This window comes from Phacochoerus africanus, chromosome 1 (assembly GCF_016906955.1).
Source record: "Phacochoerus africanus isolate WHEZ1 chromosome 1, ROS_Pafr_v1, whole genome shotgun sequence".
NCBI classification, from domain to species: Eukaryota; Metazoa; Chordata; class Mammalia; order Artiodactyla; family Suidae; genus Phacochoerus; species Phacochoerus africanus.
In genome coordinates, this window is record NC_062544.1 from 201,445,633 (window position 1) to 201,465,800 (window position 20,168).

The 20,168-nt window shown below is 42.4% G+C and overlaps 1 protein-coding gene across 4 annotated transcripts in view; it reads right to left on the minus strand.

Annotated features, from left to right (window-relative positions):
• Positions 1–736: 736 nt before the first annotated feature.
• Positions 737–20,168, minus strand: part of LAMP3 (lysosomal associated membrane protein 3) — a 33,182-nt gene continuing 13,750 nt past the window's right edge. The window contains exons 4-6 of one of the 4 annotated variants that reach the window (XM_047787359.1): positions 15,338–15,395; positions 10,882–11,052; positions 737–1,211 (exon numbers count right to left, since the gene is read on the minus strand). In XM_047787359.1, the coding sequence (XP_047643315.1) occupies positions 1,078–1,211; positions 10,882–11,052; positions 15,338–15,395 (363 nt within the window). In that variant the 3' untranslated portion in view covers positions 737–1,077. Of the gene's footprint in view, positions 1,212–6,172; positions 6,917–7,933; positions 8,374–10,881; positions 11,053–15,337; positions 15,396–20,168 lie in introns of those variants that run through there. The other 3 variants (XM_047787369.1, XM_047787353.1, XM_047787379.1) reach the window with 3 other exon arrangements.

A 20,168-nucleotide genomic window follows, 5' to 3' on the forward strand; every position in this document is an offset into this window, starting at 1 on the left:
ATTCAGGCTCTGCCATTTGTTAGCTGCTGACATTTAAGTAATTACTTTTCTTAAGGCTGAGTTTACTCATATGTAAATTTTGAAAATGAATGAGATGTATATAAACTGCTTAGCCTAGTGTCTGGCACTTATGTGTTCAATAGTGAAAGGTCATTATTATTGTTTCTTGCTTATTATTTAATTATGCTCTCTGTAGCCACCTAATTCTTAGTCTTTAGTGATTCTGGAGCCTGAGTCATGAAGATAAAAATATAAGTTGATTTGTTCCTCTTGGTGTCACATCAAAAAGGACAACCTGCGATATGTTGTTCTTTTTGATGATTTTTAGAAAATGTTTAAAGTGGAAAAGGGGGTAAGTCAACTGCCAGGCACATGAACATCACATAAAGCACAGGTAGGAAAAGCGCTGAAAATCCATTTTATACACAAACAGAAGCATTTCCTTTTATTTATTTATTTATTTATTTATTTTCCTTTTTTGGCTATCCCCGAGGCTTATGGAGTTCCCAGCCCAAGATTAGATTTGAACTGCATTTGCAACCTATGCCACAGCTGCAGCAACGCTGGATCTTTAACCCACTGTGCTGGGCCAGGGATCAAACATGTGTCCCAGTGCTTTAGAGACACTGCTGATCCTGTTGCACCACAGCGGGAACTCCCAGAAGCATTTTTTTATTTTTAATGGAAAAGATCAAGGATAAAATAAAATCCCCAAAGTGAACATAGGTAGCATTAATTTCAATTGACACTTTGGTTTTTAATTTGGAGCATATATCATTTTACATAGAGTATGTTAATTTAATGTTATCTCGAATGTTGACTTTGAGTGGTTGAAATAGTTTCAAGGGAACCAGAAAATGTTCTTAAACAACTCACAAGATCTTTCATAAAATTGAACAAACAATATTTAGAAATCGATGTGCTGCTTGAACTTGAATCAGAAATGACTTGGTTTTTGTGAAAGATGGGGGTTCACATTGTTGGAAGGACCCATACTCTAAGGGAAGTCCTCAACATCCTGGAAACGAAGGAAGACTTCTCCACACTCCAGGTTTTTTTTTTCCCTTGGGGCACCAGTTAGATTCTCTGGTATTCGGATGATTCACGCTTTAGGCGGATTCCATAGACAATCAAACCCACAGCACAGAGACCAAGCACAATGGCCCCAATCACAGGAAGCACAATTGTGTAGTCGGATGAACACTCGTCCACTAAGAGAAAACACAAACACAATACAGCCAATAAGGTTTAATGAGGACAGACTGGAAAGCAGGCTAAAGTTGAGGAGAATATGAGCTTTGGAGTTAGGCCTGAGCTTGACTTTTAATTCTGCCACTAACCGTGTAAACCTGTGTGGGTTATTTAATGTTGCAGTTTACTTATTCATAAAGCAAGCAAATAATATATAAAATTGTTGTAGGATGAAATAAGGTAAACTTCTCTGTTCAGAAATTAAAAGATATTTAATAATTGTTACCTCTGTTTTCTTTCAGATATTGCTCTGTGCTTATATAAAACAGACTGTGTCACCATAAATGTGATCTCTTGAAACGTGACGTTTCTCCATTTTATAATATATTTTTGTCACACTTAATATTCTCTTTTGTTGCTTTTCGTGAGCAAGAAGCATTAGAAAATAGACGTAATTATTTATGAGAACTTAAAAGTGAAAGTTTGTAAATTTGTCAAAACTCTTTTTTCTTTGATCTGTTAGAGAGTACTTATTCAGTTCATTTAAAATGTAATCAGTCTTGGAGTTCCCGCCATGTCGCAGTGGTTAATGAATTTGACTAGGAACCATGAGGTTGTGGGTTCGATACCTGACCTTGCTCAGTGGGTTAAGGATCCGGTGTTGCAGCAAGCTGTGGTGTAGGTTGCAGACGCAGCTAGGATCCCCTGTTGCTGTGGCTCTGGCGTAGGCTTGGCAGTTACAGCTCTGATTCAACCCCTTGCCTGGGAACCTCCATATGATATGCGGCGGGAGCGGCCCTAGAAAAGACAAAAAAAAAAAAAAGTAAACAGTCTTGAGTGAAGAAAGATGGAAGGCCCTGAGGATAGAGGAACTTGACTGAATACAAGTAAATGGAGAACTGTATCTCTGTCTTACAGATGAGAGGATATGCCATGTAGTCTTCCAAGAGCCAATACTGAAATCATGTCCTGAACTAAGGATCACTATTAATCCAATTCTCACCTGAGCTCCAAGAAAAAAGAACCAGGAGTTCCTGTGTGGCTTGGCAGTAATGAAGCTGACTGGTATCCATGAGGATGGGGGTTTGATCCCTGGCCTCACTCAGTGAGTTAAGGATCCAGTGTTGCCGTGAGCTGTGGTGTAGGTTGAAGACACGGCTCAGATCTTGCATTGCTGTGGCTGTGGTGTAGGCCAGCAGCTACAGCTCCGATTAGACCCCTAGCCTGGGAACCTCCATATGGTGTGGGTGCCGCCCTAAAAAAAAAAAATTATATATATATATATATGTATATGATAACTTTCCTTATAAATACATAAACATGTATGTTCTCATTCTTTCTTTTAATAACTGCATTATATTCTGTTGATGGACCCTTGGTTTGTTTTTAATCTTTTATTATTACAAATAATGCTATGATGAAGAACCATATACACATATCATTTCATATATGGTAAGGAATAATAATAAAAATCTCAGATCCATAATTGTTTAATGCTTTTTATATTTAATTCTTTAAATAGATAAAATGTGTTTAAAAAAATCCCCAAAATTCTGGTTTCTCTGTTGCTGAGGGATGTTTGCTGATATATTTGTTTATGATGTGGCTTCTCTCAGACCTTATCAAATTTTATTGTCAAGCAGTAGCTTTAAGAAGAGCTCATTGGGGGAGTTCCCATCGTGGCTCAGTGGGTTAAGAATCTGACTAATATTCATGAGGATGCGGGTTCGATTCTTGGCCTTGCTCAGTGGGTTAAAGGATCCAGCGTTCCCATGAGCCGTGGTGTAGGTCACAGATGCCCCTCGGATCCTGCACTGCTGTGGCTGTGGTTGTGGCTGTGGCCGGCAGCTGCAGCTCAGATTTGACCCCTAGCCTGGGACCTTCCATATGCCATGGATGTGGGCCTAAAAAGACAAAAAAATAAAATAAGAAGAAAAAGAAGAAGAGCTCATTGGTGCTGTACGCCTTGAATTATTTCTTGTTTGAGGATCTCTGCCTTTTTTTTTTTTTCCACAGCTGCACCTGGCACATATAGAAGTTCCCTGACCAGGAGTTGAATCAGAGCTACAACTGCTGCCTATGCCAGCCAGCTCGTGGCAATGCCAGATTCTTAACCCACTGAACAAGGCCAGGGATGGAACCCACATCCTCATGGAGACAATGTTGGGTCCTTAACCCACTGAGCCACAATGGGAATGCTATATCTTTAGAATTCTAGGACCTACTTTGAATGTCTTAATGTTAAGCTTTTTGTATGAGGTGCCTCCAACCCCCACCCCGGCATATATCATGTTCTTTCAATTTGCAACTTCAATTATTTATTTTAAAGACAATCTCTTAAAACATCAAATAAATCATTTAAAAATCTTTAACTCTGTATTTCAGAGGCACCAGTTGTCCTTATTTTAGATGATCTGAATATCTTTCCTACCTAGCAGCTCCCCTATAATATTATAATCTTAATTTTTATCTGTATTAACTGATTATCTCAGTCTTTTTTTCTCTGAAGATGATTCAGTTTTCAGGTCTATCTATTCTTCCTTTTACTATTTCCATTTATTATATCAGGGTATTGCTTTGACGCCCTCAATTTGTTTTCTTAGGAGTTAGATCTCCTCTTCACCTCGTTCATTTTAACATTTCCCCTATTAGCTCAGGTTATATGGAATTCATATTCTTATTAAGTGATTCTCAGCAAAAACTAATTGACAGGACTTTCTCTCTGCTCCTTGAGTTATATTTTCTTTCTCAACTGTATTCCTTTCTAACCCTCCCTCTTTTGAATTTAAAAATTGTGGACAAATATACACAACATAAAATTTACCATTTTAACTGTTTTTAAGTGTACACTTCAGTGACATTAAGTTTAGTCACATTTTTATGCAACTGTCACCATTATCCATCCCCAGGACTTTTTTCATCCTGCAAAATGAAAACTCCGTACCCATAATTTGATTTCACCTTATATTATTCTTGCTGAAGTAATTTTGCATAGTGGTCATTTAATTTATTTTCATCCTGCTCATACTAGTTAATGTTTCCCTTTGAGCTAAGCATTTGGATTCTATTTTCTTTTCTTTACATTGGGAACTAGCTACAGTCTGGGGGTGTCCTCTGATTTGAGGCCCCAGTTCGTTCTCATCAGTCTGTGCTTACTCTGCCTCAGCTTTCCAGGAGCCATTTTCACTACTCTTGGTTTGAAGAAATAGAGTGACCACTCTGTTTCTCTCCAGTTTTAAGAATGGAAGTGAACGTTCACAGGATATTTTTTTCTCACTATTGGCTTCTTGGGGAGTCAGGGTTAGGAGCCCAGCTCACTGTCCCGCTCTCTCTTCCTCTGAGTCTTGTATCTTTGTTGTTTATCAATTAAAAATGTTTATTGCATTTGGTTATGTGTTTTTTATTGCTACTGGTGATGTAAAACAAATTCCCCCTTCAATCTATTAGATAATGAGGAAGAGAAATTCTGTGAAGAAAATTCTAGTCACTATTTTAACTCCAATTTTTCATTTCATATATTTCTATAGGGCTTAACATTTTTAAAACAATCTACATGTAGTGTTTTGTTCCCATTTTTTCTTAAAAATTAAGAATGAGTAGTGAAGGATAAATTATAACCACTTTAAACAGTTTAGGCGGCAAAATCAAAATTCAGGCACACATTTATATACATTTGTTAATCTATGTTTTGTATGTAATTCATACATAATTCTTTATTCGCATTATAATTGTGAAAACCTGGAAATAATACAGCTTCGCAACAATAACAGAATAGTAAGTAAATTATTGTTTATGTGGATAGCATATTCATGACAGCAGGCATAAGAATGACACTTTGCACCTTTAGTGGCTTGGAGAATGCTTATGGTGTGCAGGTGAAAAGGATCCCAAACTGTGTTCTCCATGCGCTTCCAGTTGATAAAACAACATTCATGAGAAGGAAATACAGTTGACCCTTGAAGGACACCAGTTTGAACTGCGAGAATCTACTTACGGGTGGATATTTTTCAATAGTAAATACTGTGACTACTCTACCCGCCGGTGCTTGGAGAACGCAAGCACAGAGGGAACCATGTAAACGAAGAGACAACCATTGTACATGGATTTTCAACTGTGGGAGGGTGGGCATCCCTCGCCCCCAGCGTTGTTCAAGAGTCAACTGTACATCAAAATTAGCAAAGGACAAGCTACAGCTCTGATTCGACCCCTACCCTGGGAACCTCCATATGCCACGGGCGTGGCCCTAAAAAGGACAAAAAGATCAACAACAACAACAACAAAAAACCAACCCAAACAAACAAGCAAAACAATGGACAGGTTATCTCCAGGCAGGCATTAGTGAAGGTTTCTAGTACCTCTAGGTATGCTGCAGAGAGAGGGGTAAATTCAGGAGTTCCACCATCAGCAGAAGGGAGAAACTGAGTTGAAACCAGCTCAAGCAGTGGGAGAGCCAAAGGCAAGGGGCCAGTGCTGCCAGGGAGGCTCAGAAGTCCCTCTCTGAGTCTTCCCCAAGTCACTCTCAGCAGCTTCCTGCCCAGACAGAAAAGGACAAGCAGCACTCTGCAATTAGGCCTCACAGCACAAGAGACAGCTTGGGGGCCACTAGGGTAGCACCCCAGGGGACAGAGAGAGCCACCTCCTGACGTCCAGTTTACCACACTCTCAATCCCAGCACGTTCCCTTGGGGACCCTCCTGGAACATCACTGCAGACAATGGGCAGACCTGTGAGGCAATAATGCATCCAGGCATTTATTTACTAATCATTCAAATGACACCTCTGCTCTTTGTGGTCACTAGAATGTTAATTCAAAGCAATTTTATTTATTTTATTTTTATTTTTTTGTCTTTTTGCCTTTTCTAGGGCCACTGCCGTGGCATGTGGAGGTTCCCAGGCTAGGGGTCTAATTGGAGCTGTAGCTTCCGGCCTACACCACAAACACAGCAACGCAGGATCCAAGCCGCATCAGCAACCTACACCACAGCTCAAGGCAACGCCAGATCCTTAACCCACTGAGCAAGGCCAGGGATCGAACCCGCACTCTCATGGTTCCTAGTCAGATTCGTTAACCACTGAGCCACGACGGGAACTCCTCAAAGCAATTTTAAAGACAACTGATGTGGCGGGGGGATGGGTAGATCATAGGAGTCCAAGCAGCAGCCATCACTTCAAAGAACTCAGGAAGATGGTTGAAAGGCAAATTAAACTCAAGTGAACTGCCTTCTCCCTCTCTTGATTTTAATTCCATTTCATTTTCCATCTGCTGTGGGAGAAACTTCCACACTAGAACCTTCTTTAGGTCATTCTCCAAGATGGTTGGTGGCACGGTAAATACATAATCCGTGCTCTGCGGTATAGAACCTTCCAAGAACACTTGAGGCTGAACTGGAAATGGGCGTCTGGTGTGGGTACTGACTGACACCTGCTGGAGGGAGAAGATGCAGACGGATGGCATCTCTCCAAAGCTAAGCCCTTGCTGTTCCACCCAAGTGGCTTTGGGGAACACAGAGTCCTCAATCCCAGATTTGCATCAACACCTCCTGTGGTAAGGAGGAAACAGAAATGTCCTCACTCTCCAGCCTGTTCAGGGGCGTTTGAAGCTCTCTTGAAGCTGCTGTGTGCTCTCCCCACCCCCTCAATACCTCAAGGGAAAGTAGTCCATGTCCTAGATAAGCAGTGGTTGCCAACTTTCATAAACTTCCTGTTAAAAATACTGAATGGCAACACTGGGAAATGTAGAAAAACAAGACAACTTTCTATTAGGAAAAGTGGTTAAAAACATCCAGAAATGCATTACTCTCTCCTTTCTCTGAAATAAAACCCCCAGTTCTCCTTTTTTTTTTTTTTTTTTTGGCTTTTTGTCATTTCTTGGGCCGCTCCCGCGGCATATGGAGGTTCCCAGGCTAGGGGTCTAATCGGAGCTGTAGCCGCCAGCCTATGCCAGAGCCACAGCAACGCGGGATCCGAGCCACGTCTGCAACCCACACCACAGCTCACAGCAACGACGGATTATTAACCCACTGAGCAAGGGCAGGGATCGAACCCGCAACCTCATGGTTCCTAGTTGGATTCGTTAACCACTGGGCCATGACGGGAACTCCCCCAGTTCTCCTATTTAAACAAGTCAATGCAATAGAAAACCATGACTAACAGTCCAAGCCTGGCTTACAATTCTTTTTTTGTAAAAATGTGCTGAAAAGTGGGTAATAATCTGGGTAGATCTACCTCTTCTGCTTAACATTTATTAAGCCTCTTCTGTTTGCCAAAATCTTTGGTAGGTACATTAAAAAAAGGAAAGGGGGAAGTTCCCTGGTGGTGGAGCAGGTTAAGGATCCAACATTGCCACTGCTGTGGCTCAGATTGCTGCTGTGGTGCGGGTTCGATCCCTGATCTAGGAATTTCTGCATGCCTTGGGTGTGCATGGTCAAAAAAAAAAAGGGAAGTTTTCTCTCTCTCTCTCTTTTTTTTTTTTTGCAAATAATACATTATAATAGTGTAGAAAATGTCTTTTAAAAAATGATAGTCTGTCAAGACCATTGGTAATTTAAGCAAATCAGGAATTGGGCAAAATCAAGGAGTTTAAAACTCCTTTAGAATCTATTTTGAAATGGATATTTTTTGGGGGGAGAATTTCCTGCTGCATGAGATTATTTTATAAATGGATTGGTTTTTTAAAAAGCCATATTAAAAAAACCAAACAAACTAACCTGGATATTGAGACTCAAAATTGTGTAGTTTGAAAATGTCTTTCCCATAAGTCTCCTTTTCAGTGTTTGCTTTCTCCTTCTCATAAGGACTCTGCTCACATCCCTGCCTCTTGTCTCTAGTTCTTGCAGCTAGACCTGTATTTTCAGGTGTGGATGATGGACTTCAAGCCAAATGGAGTGGGAAGGAGGGGGCTACCCTGTAGCTAGCTTTGATGGCCCTTTTGGATTGGGAGAATGGAGTAGGCAACTAGAAAAGTCAATCCCTTTACTTCAGTCTAAATATGCAGCCAGAATTTCCAAGGCCTTAACCTTGCACATTTTGAAGAAGGTGGGTCTTTACAAGCGTTCATATCCTCTACTGGGCCTCTTTCTGGTCACCAGGCATGCTGTTAGCAAAATGCCAAGCAGTCCTGCGATACTCAGGCCCACGGCAACGGGGATTTCTCTCCTGTTTCTGTCACTGAAGCATTCATCTGCTGTAATTGAAGTCAGAGTAACAGGTGTTATAGGATGTATAGGATGGCCACAATGCTGGGAAGTGATACTGCCCCGCCTGCCTCAGCTTCGCGGAGAAGGAAAGTGAGTGAGAGATGTTGCTGGGCCCTCCCTCTGCCTCAGACACACAAATACGTGAAGACGGAAGGGAGGGGACCAGTGCAATGGATGTGGTGCCTGTGATCACATAAGGGGTATGTTAAACTGCAGCTCCCCAGGCCCCACACTCAAGCAGTTATGATTCAGTGGGTCAGAGGTGGGCCCTGGGTGATGCTGATGCAGCTGCGAGGTGGATCCAAATTTGAGAAACGCTGGTTTGGTCTAGAGGGTCAGGATCACAATTGTGTCTTGACCTTCCAGCCAGGGTAACCCCAGGAGCCTTGTTTCTCGACTTCAGAAACGTGGACCTGTACCAAATTACGTGGCCAAAGTTTTCTTTTTAAACCCTGTGCTGCTGCTTCTTTTCTTTTTCTTTTTCTTTTTCTTTTTTTGGCCGCATCTGCAGCAGGTTGAAGTTCCTGGGCCAGGGATTGAACCTGCGGCACAGCCGTGACAATGCCAGATTCTCAGCCTGCTAGGCCACTGGGGAACTCCCAAGCCCTGTGCTTCTTGAAGGGGCTGCTAGCCAGCCTGGGCTTCTGGTACTTGGAGAGACCTTTGCAGGCTCTGAGATTTTAGAGAGAATGTGGGGGTCTGGAACCTACTGTTTGGGAGGATCATTCTCTTTGACAAGGCTAAGCATTTACACTCGCTGGATTTTTCCCTAGCTCTCTGAGACTCTGTTGAAGAGTCACCCATGGATCAGGTCTTCCCTGACCCCATTTCTCCAAACACTGTGTTTGTCACACCTTCCTCTGTACTCTCCTAGCCCTTGGTACATATTCCATTTGTAACACCATATTGCATGGTAACTTTTATTTGTTAACCTGCTCCTTTTCTCCTCTTCTCTTACTCTCTGGCAGAAAATATTTACAGAATGACATACAACTTCACCTGTGAATATCTTTAGTTGAAATTTGAGGCACAAAGACTGGGAATAAGGAGCTGAGCTGAAGCAGCAATGGTGGAATGAACAAGAGAAACAATTTGAAGGGAGAACTGATAGGGCTTTGTGACTATTCATATGAGAGGGCGAGGGAGGGATTGGAAAAAATGAAAAAATAGCTTTCTACATCTGCTTGTGAGCACTACTAATAGCAGGCCAGGTGTGCTGCTGAAAGATTTTATTTCTCACCTCTGCCACTAAGAGGTTCCCCAGACCTGCTCCCTTCCTGCCACACACAAGTTCTGAGGGGAAGAAAGAGCAAGTGTGTGCCTTATTTTTAAGAGCGCATGATTAAATACAGAGGTTTTTCAAGACTTCATAATGAATTTTTAAACGTTTCCCCAAATTGGGTATTTTGAGACAAGAAGACAAAGTAGGGGGCAATACCTACTAGCAAATTTTAATATTTAATCTTAGAGCTGTGGCAAAGGTCTAAAATGAAGATTGCAGGGCTCAGACAAAACCTACAGAAATCAAGGGACCTAAGGCAAGTAACATTTTAATCCTTCCTTTAGCTAAAGGCTTTCCGTCAAGTATATCAGAAATTTTCTGCCAGACACATCTTCAGCTTTACAATGGAATTCAAAAAGAAATCTGACTCAAGTTATAGAAAATTTAATTCATAGCTAAGCTTATAGCTAAATCTATTTTCAATAGTTGAGAAGTACTCATAATGTCACAGAGTTATTATGAGACAGATGTTTTAGAAAGTGAAGTTCAATTCTTGCCCAAGTGTAGAAATCCTGGTAACACTGTTTTCCCAGTGGGGAAAAGGGGGCTTTTTGGAAAGTCACCTTGGGTTGTCCCTGGCCTTCTTTCTAGGACCTGCTTCCCTCTGCAGTGGTAAAAACCCAAAGCAGAAGTTACAGAGAAACTAAGACTAATGATAAGGAACTGGTTGGATGGAACAGCTTGGATTTGAGAAGAGGGGATCCAATGGAGTGTATTTCTGTGTCAAATTATCACATCTTCCTCTTTTTCCTCTGTAAGTAGGGGAGGAATCTATTCTAAAATCTTGCATTTTAGACATCACTAATACTCAGGATTTTTAGTGTTCTCCAGTGACACCTGCGTTCAACCAGCTTGTACAAGGTAGGTTGCTGATGGTGTTTTCTGACTTTTTCATTGAATATGTGTGTGTGTTTAAATGAGTTAGAATGTACATTTTGATCAGACAAGGAGCGTATATTCCACTATGGGAGGGTGGTGGACACGAGTGTGTTGAGGGGTCTGATTTGGAGGTTGGTATTGACTCATACGATGGTGGGAGGGAGGACTGGCCAGGGAAACTGGACACTAAGAGCTCTGTGGAATCACCCTGTTCACACTGTTCTAGGACATTCATGGGATTCTTGTCCCTTGGAAATCTTTCAACAAAAACAACCTGAAACTATTCCTGGGTCTCAGAAGTTTACGTTTGCAACCTGAGGAGCCCTTAACTTACCATTTCCAAAGTGGTCGTCTTCGAAATCAAAGGCCTGAAGCTGGACGTTCATTGTGTTCAGCTGAAGGTGGGTTGACAGCTTGATACTCTGTTCACTTACGCACTTGAAGGAGTGCCCGATCGTGGTCTCAAACATCACCACAGCATTTTGCATTCCTTGGTAAACTTTCTCTGACAACCCAAAGGTGAAATATCAGCATGTAAGAATCCTGGCAAATATCCACTGAACCCCAGCTACTGCTGGATGGCCATGTGCAGTAAACTGGCCTTTCTTAGAGGCGGCTCTCCTTATCCGACACCTTTGCCTCATGAAGCATCACCCTGGTGCTCTCTGGGGACTTTTTTTGCTGGTGCTCTGTTTGCAGAATACAGGGGCAACCTCACATAAATTGGAAAGTGATAGCCATGAAATAAAAACATCTCAGAATTGTTTCTTCGGTTAGTGTAAATCATTGGGGGCAGAGTTGGTGGAGACTATGTCAATGCTTGGGCAAAAAAAACAAAAACAAAAAACAAAAAAACTGCCCACAAAAACTTTAGAAATAAAAGAAGTAAGATGGTTCTCCAAGACAACATTACATGAACTCATAATGAAGTAGAGCAAAGACATGAAAGGTTACCAAGCAGCTATTTGCATATCACCAGACTGAATGCATTAATATACCAAAAGGAAGGACAGAGCCCATCATTGGATGGGTTGTGGCATCATCTGTGGAAGCAAAGATATGGGAAAGGCCCATCTCTGCCCATCAGAGTGCTGCTGGAAGGGAGGAACCTGCTGGAGGACTGGCCCTGTTTTATCAGCAGTACATCCTTTGCAAGGCAGTGTATGCTTCAAGGCACATGGGATTAAATCTTTAAGTCATATAATAACTCCATTTGCTCTAATTCCACCTCCACCAGGCACCTTTCTGAATATACCTTGGTTTCCCGAATGGGAGAAAAGTCATGGGCCAGAGGATCCATCTGTCTGGTCCCCTTGCTGTTAACAATGAGAAACAGTAGCGTAATAAACCAACACATTGAATTCTGTGTTCTGAGTTTTATTTTATTTTATTATTATTATTATTATTTGTTTTTTAGGGCCGGACCTGCAGCATATGGAGGTTCCCAGGCTAGGGGTCAACAGCAGCTGACCTACACCACAGCCACAGCAACATCAGATCTGAGCCGTGTCTGTGAACTACACCACAGCTCATGGCAACATCGGATCCTTAACCCACTGAGTGAGGCCAGGGATCAAACCCGCCACCTCATGGTTCCTAGTCAGATTCATTTCCACTGCGCCATCCTGAATTCTGATTTTATACATTAGTTTCACAACTTTTAACGTCAGGCTCCTTGAAGAGAGAGCCACTGCCTAAGGGTGTGCTGACAGCTCCTGGGACCTCAGTGAATTCGCCCCTGGGCTGTTAGTGAGGGGAGCCTGGAAATTCCCTCCTCTCCTACCCTTCGGGTGTGTTCACTTGCATCTGAGATGACATCACACGCTGAGGGTCACTGCGTGTCAGGTGCTGTGTACTTTACATGCATTTTCTCATTTAATTCCCATAATAATTTTTGAGATGGGTACTACTGTCACCATTTTATAGATGAGGAAACCGAGGGAGTTGAAAACATCTGCTTAAGATCATAGACCCAGGGAGTCCCTGCTGTGGTGCAATGGGTTAAGGATCTGGCATTGCCACAGTTGTGGCATAGGATCCCTGGCCCAGAAACTTCCATTTGCCATGAGTGCAGCTGAGAAAGAAAAAAAAAAAAAAAGATCACAGAGCGAGTAAATGGTACTCAGACTCAAGCAGTTTGATTCTAGAACTTGTTATCTTAACTGCTACGGTATGGTGTCTCCTGCCCATTATTTCCTGTAGATGCCTCTGCATTTGTACCTGCAAATGTCCTACGTGACACTGCTGGACCTTGTGTTATATCCTGGTAGTCTGCTACCACCGCCAGAGTAACATGACCATGGTCATTACCACTATAACCACAACCACTACTCTTACACCACCACCACTACCCCTGATATGAAAATTATTCCTATGACTAAGATGGTTTCTGCTGCCATTACTGAGCCTTGAGCATGGGGACCTAGAACTGTTTTATCCCTTCCTTCAACCTCCCAGTTCGTTCCTGGACTGACTTTCCCTTCTCCTGCCACTTGAGACATGACTACCCTATTAGGAGCTAAAATTTGGTTCATACTTAGTGATAGACAATATTAGCTAATTTATGTTAGTGATAGGGACTGAGTGAAGGGCCGAAATAGATGATTAAACAGTTACTCTCACTAGGAGACTAAGTAGAAAAGAGGCATGAGAGAACCCTGTAAGTTAATGATTGCTCAAGAAAGCAGGTTTGGGAGTTCCCATCGTGGCTCAGTGGTTAATGGACCTGACTAGCATCCGTGAGGATGCAGGTTCAATCCCCGGCCTCGCTCAGTGGGTTAAGGATCTGGAGTTGCCATGAGCTGTGGTGTAGCTCGCAGATGTGGCTCGGATCCCGAGTTGCTGTGGCTATGGTGCAGGCCAGCAGCTGTAGCTCTGATCCGACCCCTAGCCTGGAAACCTCCATGTGCCTTGGGTGCAGCCCTAAAAAGATGATAAATAAATAAATAAATAAATAAAAGATAAGAAAAGAAAGCAGCCTTGCTTAGCAACAAAACCATGCAACAGAAGCATGAGACATGCCCCAGAAGAAGAAAAACAATGGTAGAATGAGACCCATATCCTGCTCAGTGTGGTTAGTAAGTTAATGATTCCTAGGAGATGTTTCTCTACACACACTAAAAAAAAAAATATAGGAAAAGGTGACATTATACTGAAATATGAGATGATTTATCATATTTTAGTATATGTTACTACCTTTTTGCTCATTTCCATTGTGCCATGACAGTCCCAGTTTGACCATATGTGGACAAGTAAACTCCCCTGCCTGACATGAAGGAGAAGCTGATGATGGACGCTTGACGTCTACTCAAGAATGAGGAAGAAGGTGGTCTTCTCCCACTTCCCATTCTTTCTTTGATTATAAAACTGATTATAAATTTGATTATGTAAGTCCTCATGGTGTGGCACTCCCTGCTTCCCCTCCTTATGTTTCTCACAGGCATCCTGTACTAATAAACTCTTTTCCTTACCCCTTCACTCTGCCTCTCACTGAATTCTTTCTGCACCAAGACAGAAGAACCTACATGTTACTAAGTCCTGAGACGCATTCTGCTGTTCATTAGCATTCACAATATTTACCCCCCAGTCTGTCTGCAAGACTCAGAGGAGGTGCTCATTAATGGTTGCCCTCTTATCCTAGGCCTTCTGGAGAAACATTGAGGCTTTTGAGAAAGTCCCCCAACTTAACTAGGAATTCTTTCAACTTGCTCCACCCTGGGCAAGTCTTTCAACTTGCTCTGCTCTGGGCAATTCTTTCAACTTGCTCCACTCTGGGCAATTCTCCACTCAGCAACCAAAGTGCAACTTTATCATTGTAAATCTGATGGATCATTTCCCTACTCCAAGCCCTCCAGTGGCATCCTTTCACACTTAAGAATAAAATCCAAAGTCCTCACGCTGCCTTACCCACGTGAGGGTGGCCTGGCCTGGCTCCCTCCCACACCTCACCGCTGCTTTGCTCACACATTGGCCCCTGCTGGTCCTCAAGCAAACTAGCAAGCTCACACTTTAGAGTCTGTATACCTGTTGTTCCTGCAACCTGGAAAGAGTTCCCCAGACCCAGATGTCCCCAAATGGGGGTAGCTCTCTGCTCAAACTCATGTGTTCAGAGAGACCTTCTCTTCTGAGGGCTTCTCTAATACACTTTCCAGTCCTCTTCACCCCCATCCCACTAGTGTTTGCTCATAGAATTTATCACTATTTAACTGTGTATTATAATTTCATGTATCTGGAGTTCCCCTTGTGGCTCAACAGTAACGAACTCAACTAGTATCCATGAGGGGTTGAATTGGAGCTACAGCTGCTGGCCTACGCCACAGCCACAGCCACACCAGATCCAAGCCATGTCTGCGACCTACACCACAGCTCACAGCAATGCCGGATCCTTAACCCACTGAGCGAGGCCAGGGATCGAACCAGAATCCTCATGGATACTAGTCGTTAACCACTGAGTCAAGACAGGAACTCCCACTTTTGTACAATGAGTGCATGATTTCAAGAGTATAGAATAAACTGCACCATTTACAGCCAATCTGTCCAAAAGTTGCTCAACTATAATTGCTGATAATGATCTTTTACGCAATGCAGCCAACTTGCTTCATGAGCAGGTAAGCAGACAAGCTGACTGAAGCACAGAGATGCAATAAGTCCTCCCAAAGTTACCGTGGCTGGTTATTCTCTCAGTCTGTTTCTCTAACATAGCATCAAAGATTAGCAAATTCAATGGGATGAGAAATGAGCTAACGAGAAACATGGTGTTATCACTGATGGAACAGGCTTCAACTACATACCTGGATTTGAGACGGTCAGATAGGCTCCCACTCCACTGACATAATACGAGTTTTCATCCTGTAAAACAGCAGTGTGTCAACCTTTGGGTAATTTCTCTTTTTATGTTTACGATCATAATTAACAGATTGTTTAGGCAGGGTTCTATTAAATCCTCGAAATGGGGGTTTTGGGGGTATGTTGGTATGGAGCCATAACTGTGTTAGAAAATTTCCAAAAAAATATGTCATATAATAATAAGTTATGGGTTGCCTTGGCTGAAAATTTCTCTACTGCATGCTAGTGTCTAAAACTCAAATTCTGCTGGTACAATTTGAGTCCCTCCAATTGGACTAAATTTCCCCCTGTTAAAATGCAAATACATCTGGAAGGTGGCTGGGTTGGGAGAGGCAGGGTATACATTAAGCTCTTACTAGTAATAATATCTTAGGGTAGGGATTCAAGCAGAGACCACTCATCCTTAAGGCTACCTTTAGGTGGACTTCATGGAGGGGGTCCATAAACTCTCTGGGGAAAAATAGTGTGTGCAAAATTGGTGTAGATTTTCCTGGGTAGGGTATCAACCACTTTTAACAGAGAAATGGGTTCATGTTTCCAGAATGGCTAGATAGGGCATGTGAAGGATTCTGCAAAGAAATGGTTAAACTCGAGATTACTGGCTGTTCTCTAGAAGAGGATCCCAGGTTGTGGTGTTCAAAAATATAAAGCAGTTCTCCTCATTTTATCCAGGGATTGTCCTTTTGAATAAACAAAACAAACCAAAAAACCCAACAACACAGGCCTGTAACTTCCTGAGAGACTCAGGGTATGGAACATTCGAAGGAATTGAATTGAGATTATGAAAGGGTAAGTTGGAAAAGGAGTTTTTATTTTCTAAAGTAGGTGATTTACGGTGTTATCACTTTTAAACAACCATTAGAAAACTATCCTCGAGTTCCTGCTGTGGTGCAGTGGGTTAAGAATCCCACTGCAGCGACTCAGATCACTACAGAAGGAGGGTTCAGTCTCTGGCTGGGGAACTTCTATGTATTGCGGGTGTGGCCATTAAAAAAAAAAAAAGAGGAAGAAAGGAAGAGACAAAGAAAGAAAAGAAAGAAGGAAAGAGAAAGGAAGGAAGGAAGGAAGGAAGGAAGGAAGGAAGGAAGGAAGGAAGGAAGGAAGGAAGGAAGAAAGAAAGAAAGAAAGAAAGAAAGAAAGAAAGAAAGAAAGAAAGAAAGAAAGAAAGAAAGAAAGAAAGAAAGAAAGAGAGAGAAAGGAGTTCTCGTCGTGGCACAGAGGAAACGAATCAGACTGGGAACCATGAAGTTGTAGGTTCAGTCCCTGGCCTCGCTCAGTGGGTTGAGGATCTGGCCTTTCCATGAGCTGTGGTGTAAGTCGAAGACGAGGCATGGATCCTGCATTGCTGTGGCTCTGGCGTAGGCCGGCAGCTGTAACTCCGATTGGACCCCGGCCTGGGAACCTCCATATGTCCTAAAAGGACAAAGGCCAAAAAAGAAAAAAAAAAAAAGAGAGAGAAAACCACCGCAAGTAAGAGCTGGTAGAGCAACCAAAATCAGAATTTGAAATTAAATTATTTTTAAGAGTTCCAAATCTATTCATTAAAGGAATTTAACAATAATAATCTTGACCACATTCCAGTCTATTTATATATTATTTGTGGATGAAGTGATGATTCCTTACACAAATAAGGATTCCAGAAATACAAACTATTCCAGTGAGGTCACTGCTAGGGAGACACTGAATTCTAGATCGTACAGTTCACTGAACAGCACCTCCATGTGCTGGCTTCTCATCTCATGCCAGGCACTTTTTACCTCATGTGGCAGCCACCTCTGTGCCATGCCTTATTTAATCCTCACAACAACTAGGAGAGGAAATGGAGGCTCTATATGAGAAGTTGGCAAGTTTTTTGCTGTAAAAAGCCAGATGGCAAATATTTCAGGCTTTGTGGTTCTCTGAGGTGACCACTCAGCCCTGCCATTCTAGCACACAAGCAGCCATAGACAACACACACACAAATGAGTAGATCATGTTCCAAAAAATACTTCATTTATGGATACAGAAGTTTGAATTTTTTTTTTTTAGGGCCACGCCTGTGGCACATGAAAGAAGTTCCCAGGTTAGGGGTTTAACTGGAGCTGTAGCTGCCAGCCTATGCCACAGCCACAGCAATGCCAGATCCTTAAACCACTGAGTGGGGCCAGGGATCGAACTCACATCATCATGGATACTAGTTGGGTTTATTACCGCTGAGCCACAATGGAAAATCCTGAAATTTGAATTTTATATGATTTCCATGTGTCATAAAATATTCCTTTTCCCCCCAATCATTAAAAAAATGAGAAAGCTATTCTTAGCTTGTGGATTGTACATTTTTTTGGTGGCAGTGTGGATTTGATCTTAGGGCCATGGTTTTTTGACTTCTGATCTATACCATCAGTGAAAAAACAAGGTGGCTGAACAATTCAGTTGGTTATGAAATGTTTTAAGAGAGTGGTTAACCTCCTAAATGCAAGAAAGGAGTATTGCTAAACATTCTTAATTACTATCTAAAAAATATGTCTTTGGTCCCATGTAGCCTAGTTTGAGTTGTCAATCTTTGTGAATATTCCAAAAATTCAACATTTTTACTTATTCAGTAGAAAAATGGGGACAATAATAGTAGGACTTACCTCTTAGGTTGATGTGAATATTAAAAGAAGGAATCATGTAAAAAATTTATCATAGTCTTCACTTAAATTTTGACTGGCATTATTAATAACAGTAATAATAAGTTTGCCCCCTTCCTGGTAAACCTCTCTCATTGAGCTCAAGTGATAATTTTTTTTTTTTTTTTTTTGCTTTTTAGGGCCACACCTCCGGCATATGGAGTTTCCCAGGCTAGGGGTCGAATTGGAGCTACAGCTGCTGGCCTACGCCACAGCTGCAGCAACGCAGGATCTGTGCTGCATCTGTGACCTACACCACAGCTCATGGCAACGCCAGATCTGTAACCCACTTAGCGAGGCCAGGGATCAAACCCACAACCTCGTGGTTCCTAGTTGGATTCATTTCCACTGTGCCACAATGGTAACTCCTCAAATGATAATTTTTATCTATCTCCTAGAGCTCAGATCCACCACAAACAGAATGAACTAAGAGAGCTGAGATAGCTAAGCCCAGATGGAAACCTCGGCTCTGGGGGATGGGATGGGGTGGATACAGAGGAGAGCGGTAGTGGGGGAGGTGGAGTGCTTCAAACAGGTGTCAAAATTTAACCCAAAGCCCAAGGGAAATTACATGCCACACGTTATGCATTTCTAATGTCTGTTTCTCCCTTGACTCCCACAGAGTTATTCTCTGCCAGATGTTTTTCTCATTTGGGGTTGAGGTTGGAGAGTGACAAATATCTACCATGCCAGATGCTTCAAGACAAAGCAAAAATCCTTTATGTACCCATGAACATTGACAAAAGGGGGGCCAAAGACTCCTAAAAGCTGAATATGGTACTTTATTTAGCACTTAGTGCATATCCAACTGAATGGATTACTTGCAACAGTCCTGTCTCACTACTCGATCATTGGCTATTGACGCACTGCCAGAGAACTCTGCAATATCTCACCAAAAGGATCTTAATTCAAGGAACTTAAACATCCTCCTTAGCATAGGGACAGGGTCCAGAGTAAGCCAGCATGGCAATGACCATGAGACCCAGGGTCCTCCCCTCAACTTCTCCAAAATGTATTATGAGAGTTTCATAGTCCCAGATGTGCAGGATGTAGCTTGTGTCTTCAATATCAGTCAGGTCTTTTTTGATCGATGTTGTCATGATTTCATCAAGAAACCTCCACTCTGGATGTCACAAAAGGAAGCCAAAGAGGTTGTCTCTTTAGAGCTGCTGATCTACTTTTTGGCAACTTGGCCCAGAGTTTTCTGTGAAATTTACATTCACTCCTTTATTGATTCATTCCTTCATCAAATATTTGCTAAAGAAGGAGCACATACAAAGTCAGGGCTGGGCACCCGAGGGAAGAATGTGAATAAGTCAGAAACTTGCCTTCAAGATGGCAAAATGTACAGCAAGTGCATTAGTGGAGGTCAGGGAGCATATGAAGGGTCAGGAAACCAAGAGAAGGAAGTGTCCCTGCTTTAGCTACTAGGATGGAGGGGGGCGGATTGGGGTAGGGAGACTTCATAGGTGATGATAATTGAGATAACTGAGAAAACTGAGACCTCATGGGGTGAAGATGAATTAATAATTCATCTCAAAGGATGAATTAGGGGTGAAAGGGGCATTCCAGGCAGAAGGAACCCCACAAGGGAAAACAGGGCAGGAAGTGGTGCAGCACACTAGGGAAGTTCTAAATCGCAGCCTCTGAGAGTGTTAACATTTGAACACAGATAATAGCTCTCAGGAATTGAGAACTGAGAGGCCTCCAAGTGCCCCTGAAAGGCTCTAAGGAAACACAGGGGGTGAACACTTCCGCTGGCCAGTGCTTGCCTAGCCCTGGGGCTCCTTCCTCCTTGTGACTGGTTTCTACCAGAACCCAGAGCCAGTTATCTGTACTCACTCAAAGTTAACGCAGCTACTGTTGAGGAGCGCTGGTGTAGATGTGGCAGCATTAGAAAAGTGACTGAATTGCTGAGCCCGTTTCTCTTACAGAAGAATCTAGATGACTTCCCTGCCTAAATGCGTTTTCCAGAGTTCACCCATTAGGTCAGAGAGTGTGGTGCTGGGATACACAGGCCAAATCTGGCCTACAGCTGTGTTTGGTTTGACTAGCACGGTGTTCAATTTTGTTTTAAAATGTACTGCCAACACTTAAACACCACATGCTTTTCAAGGAACTATAT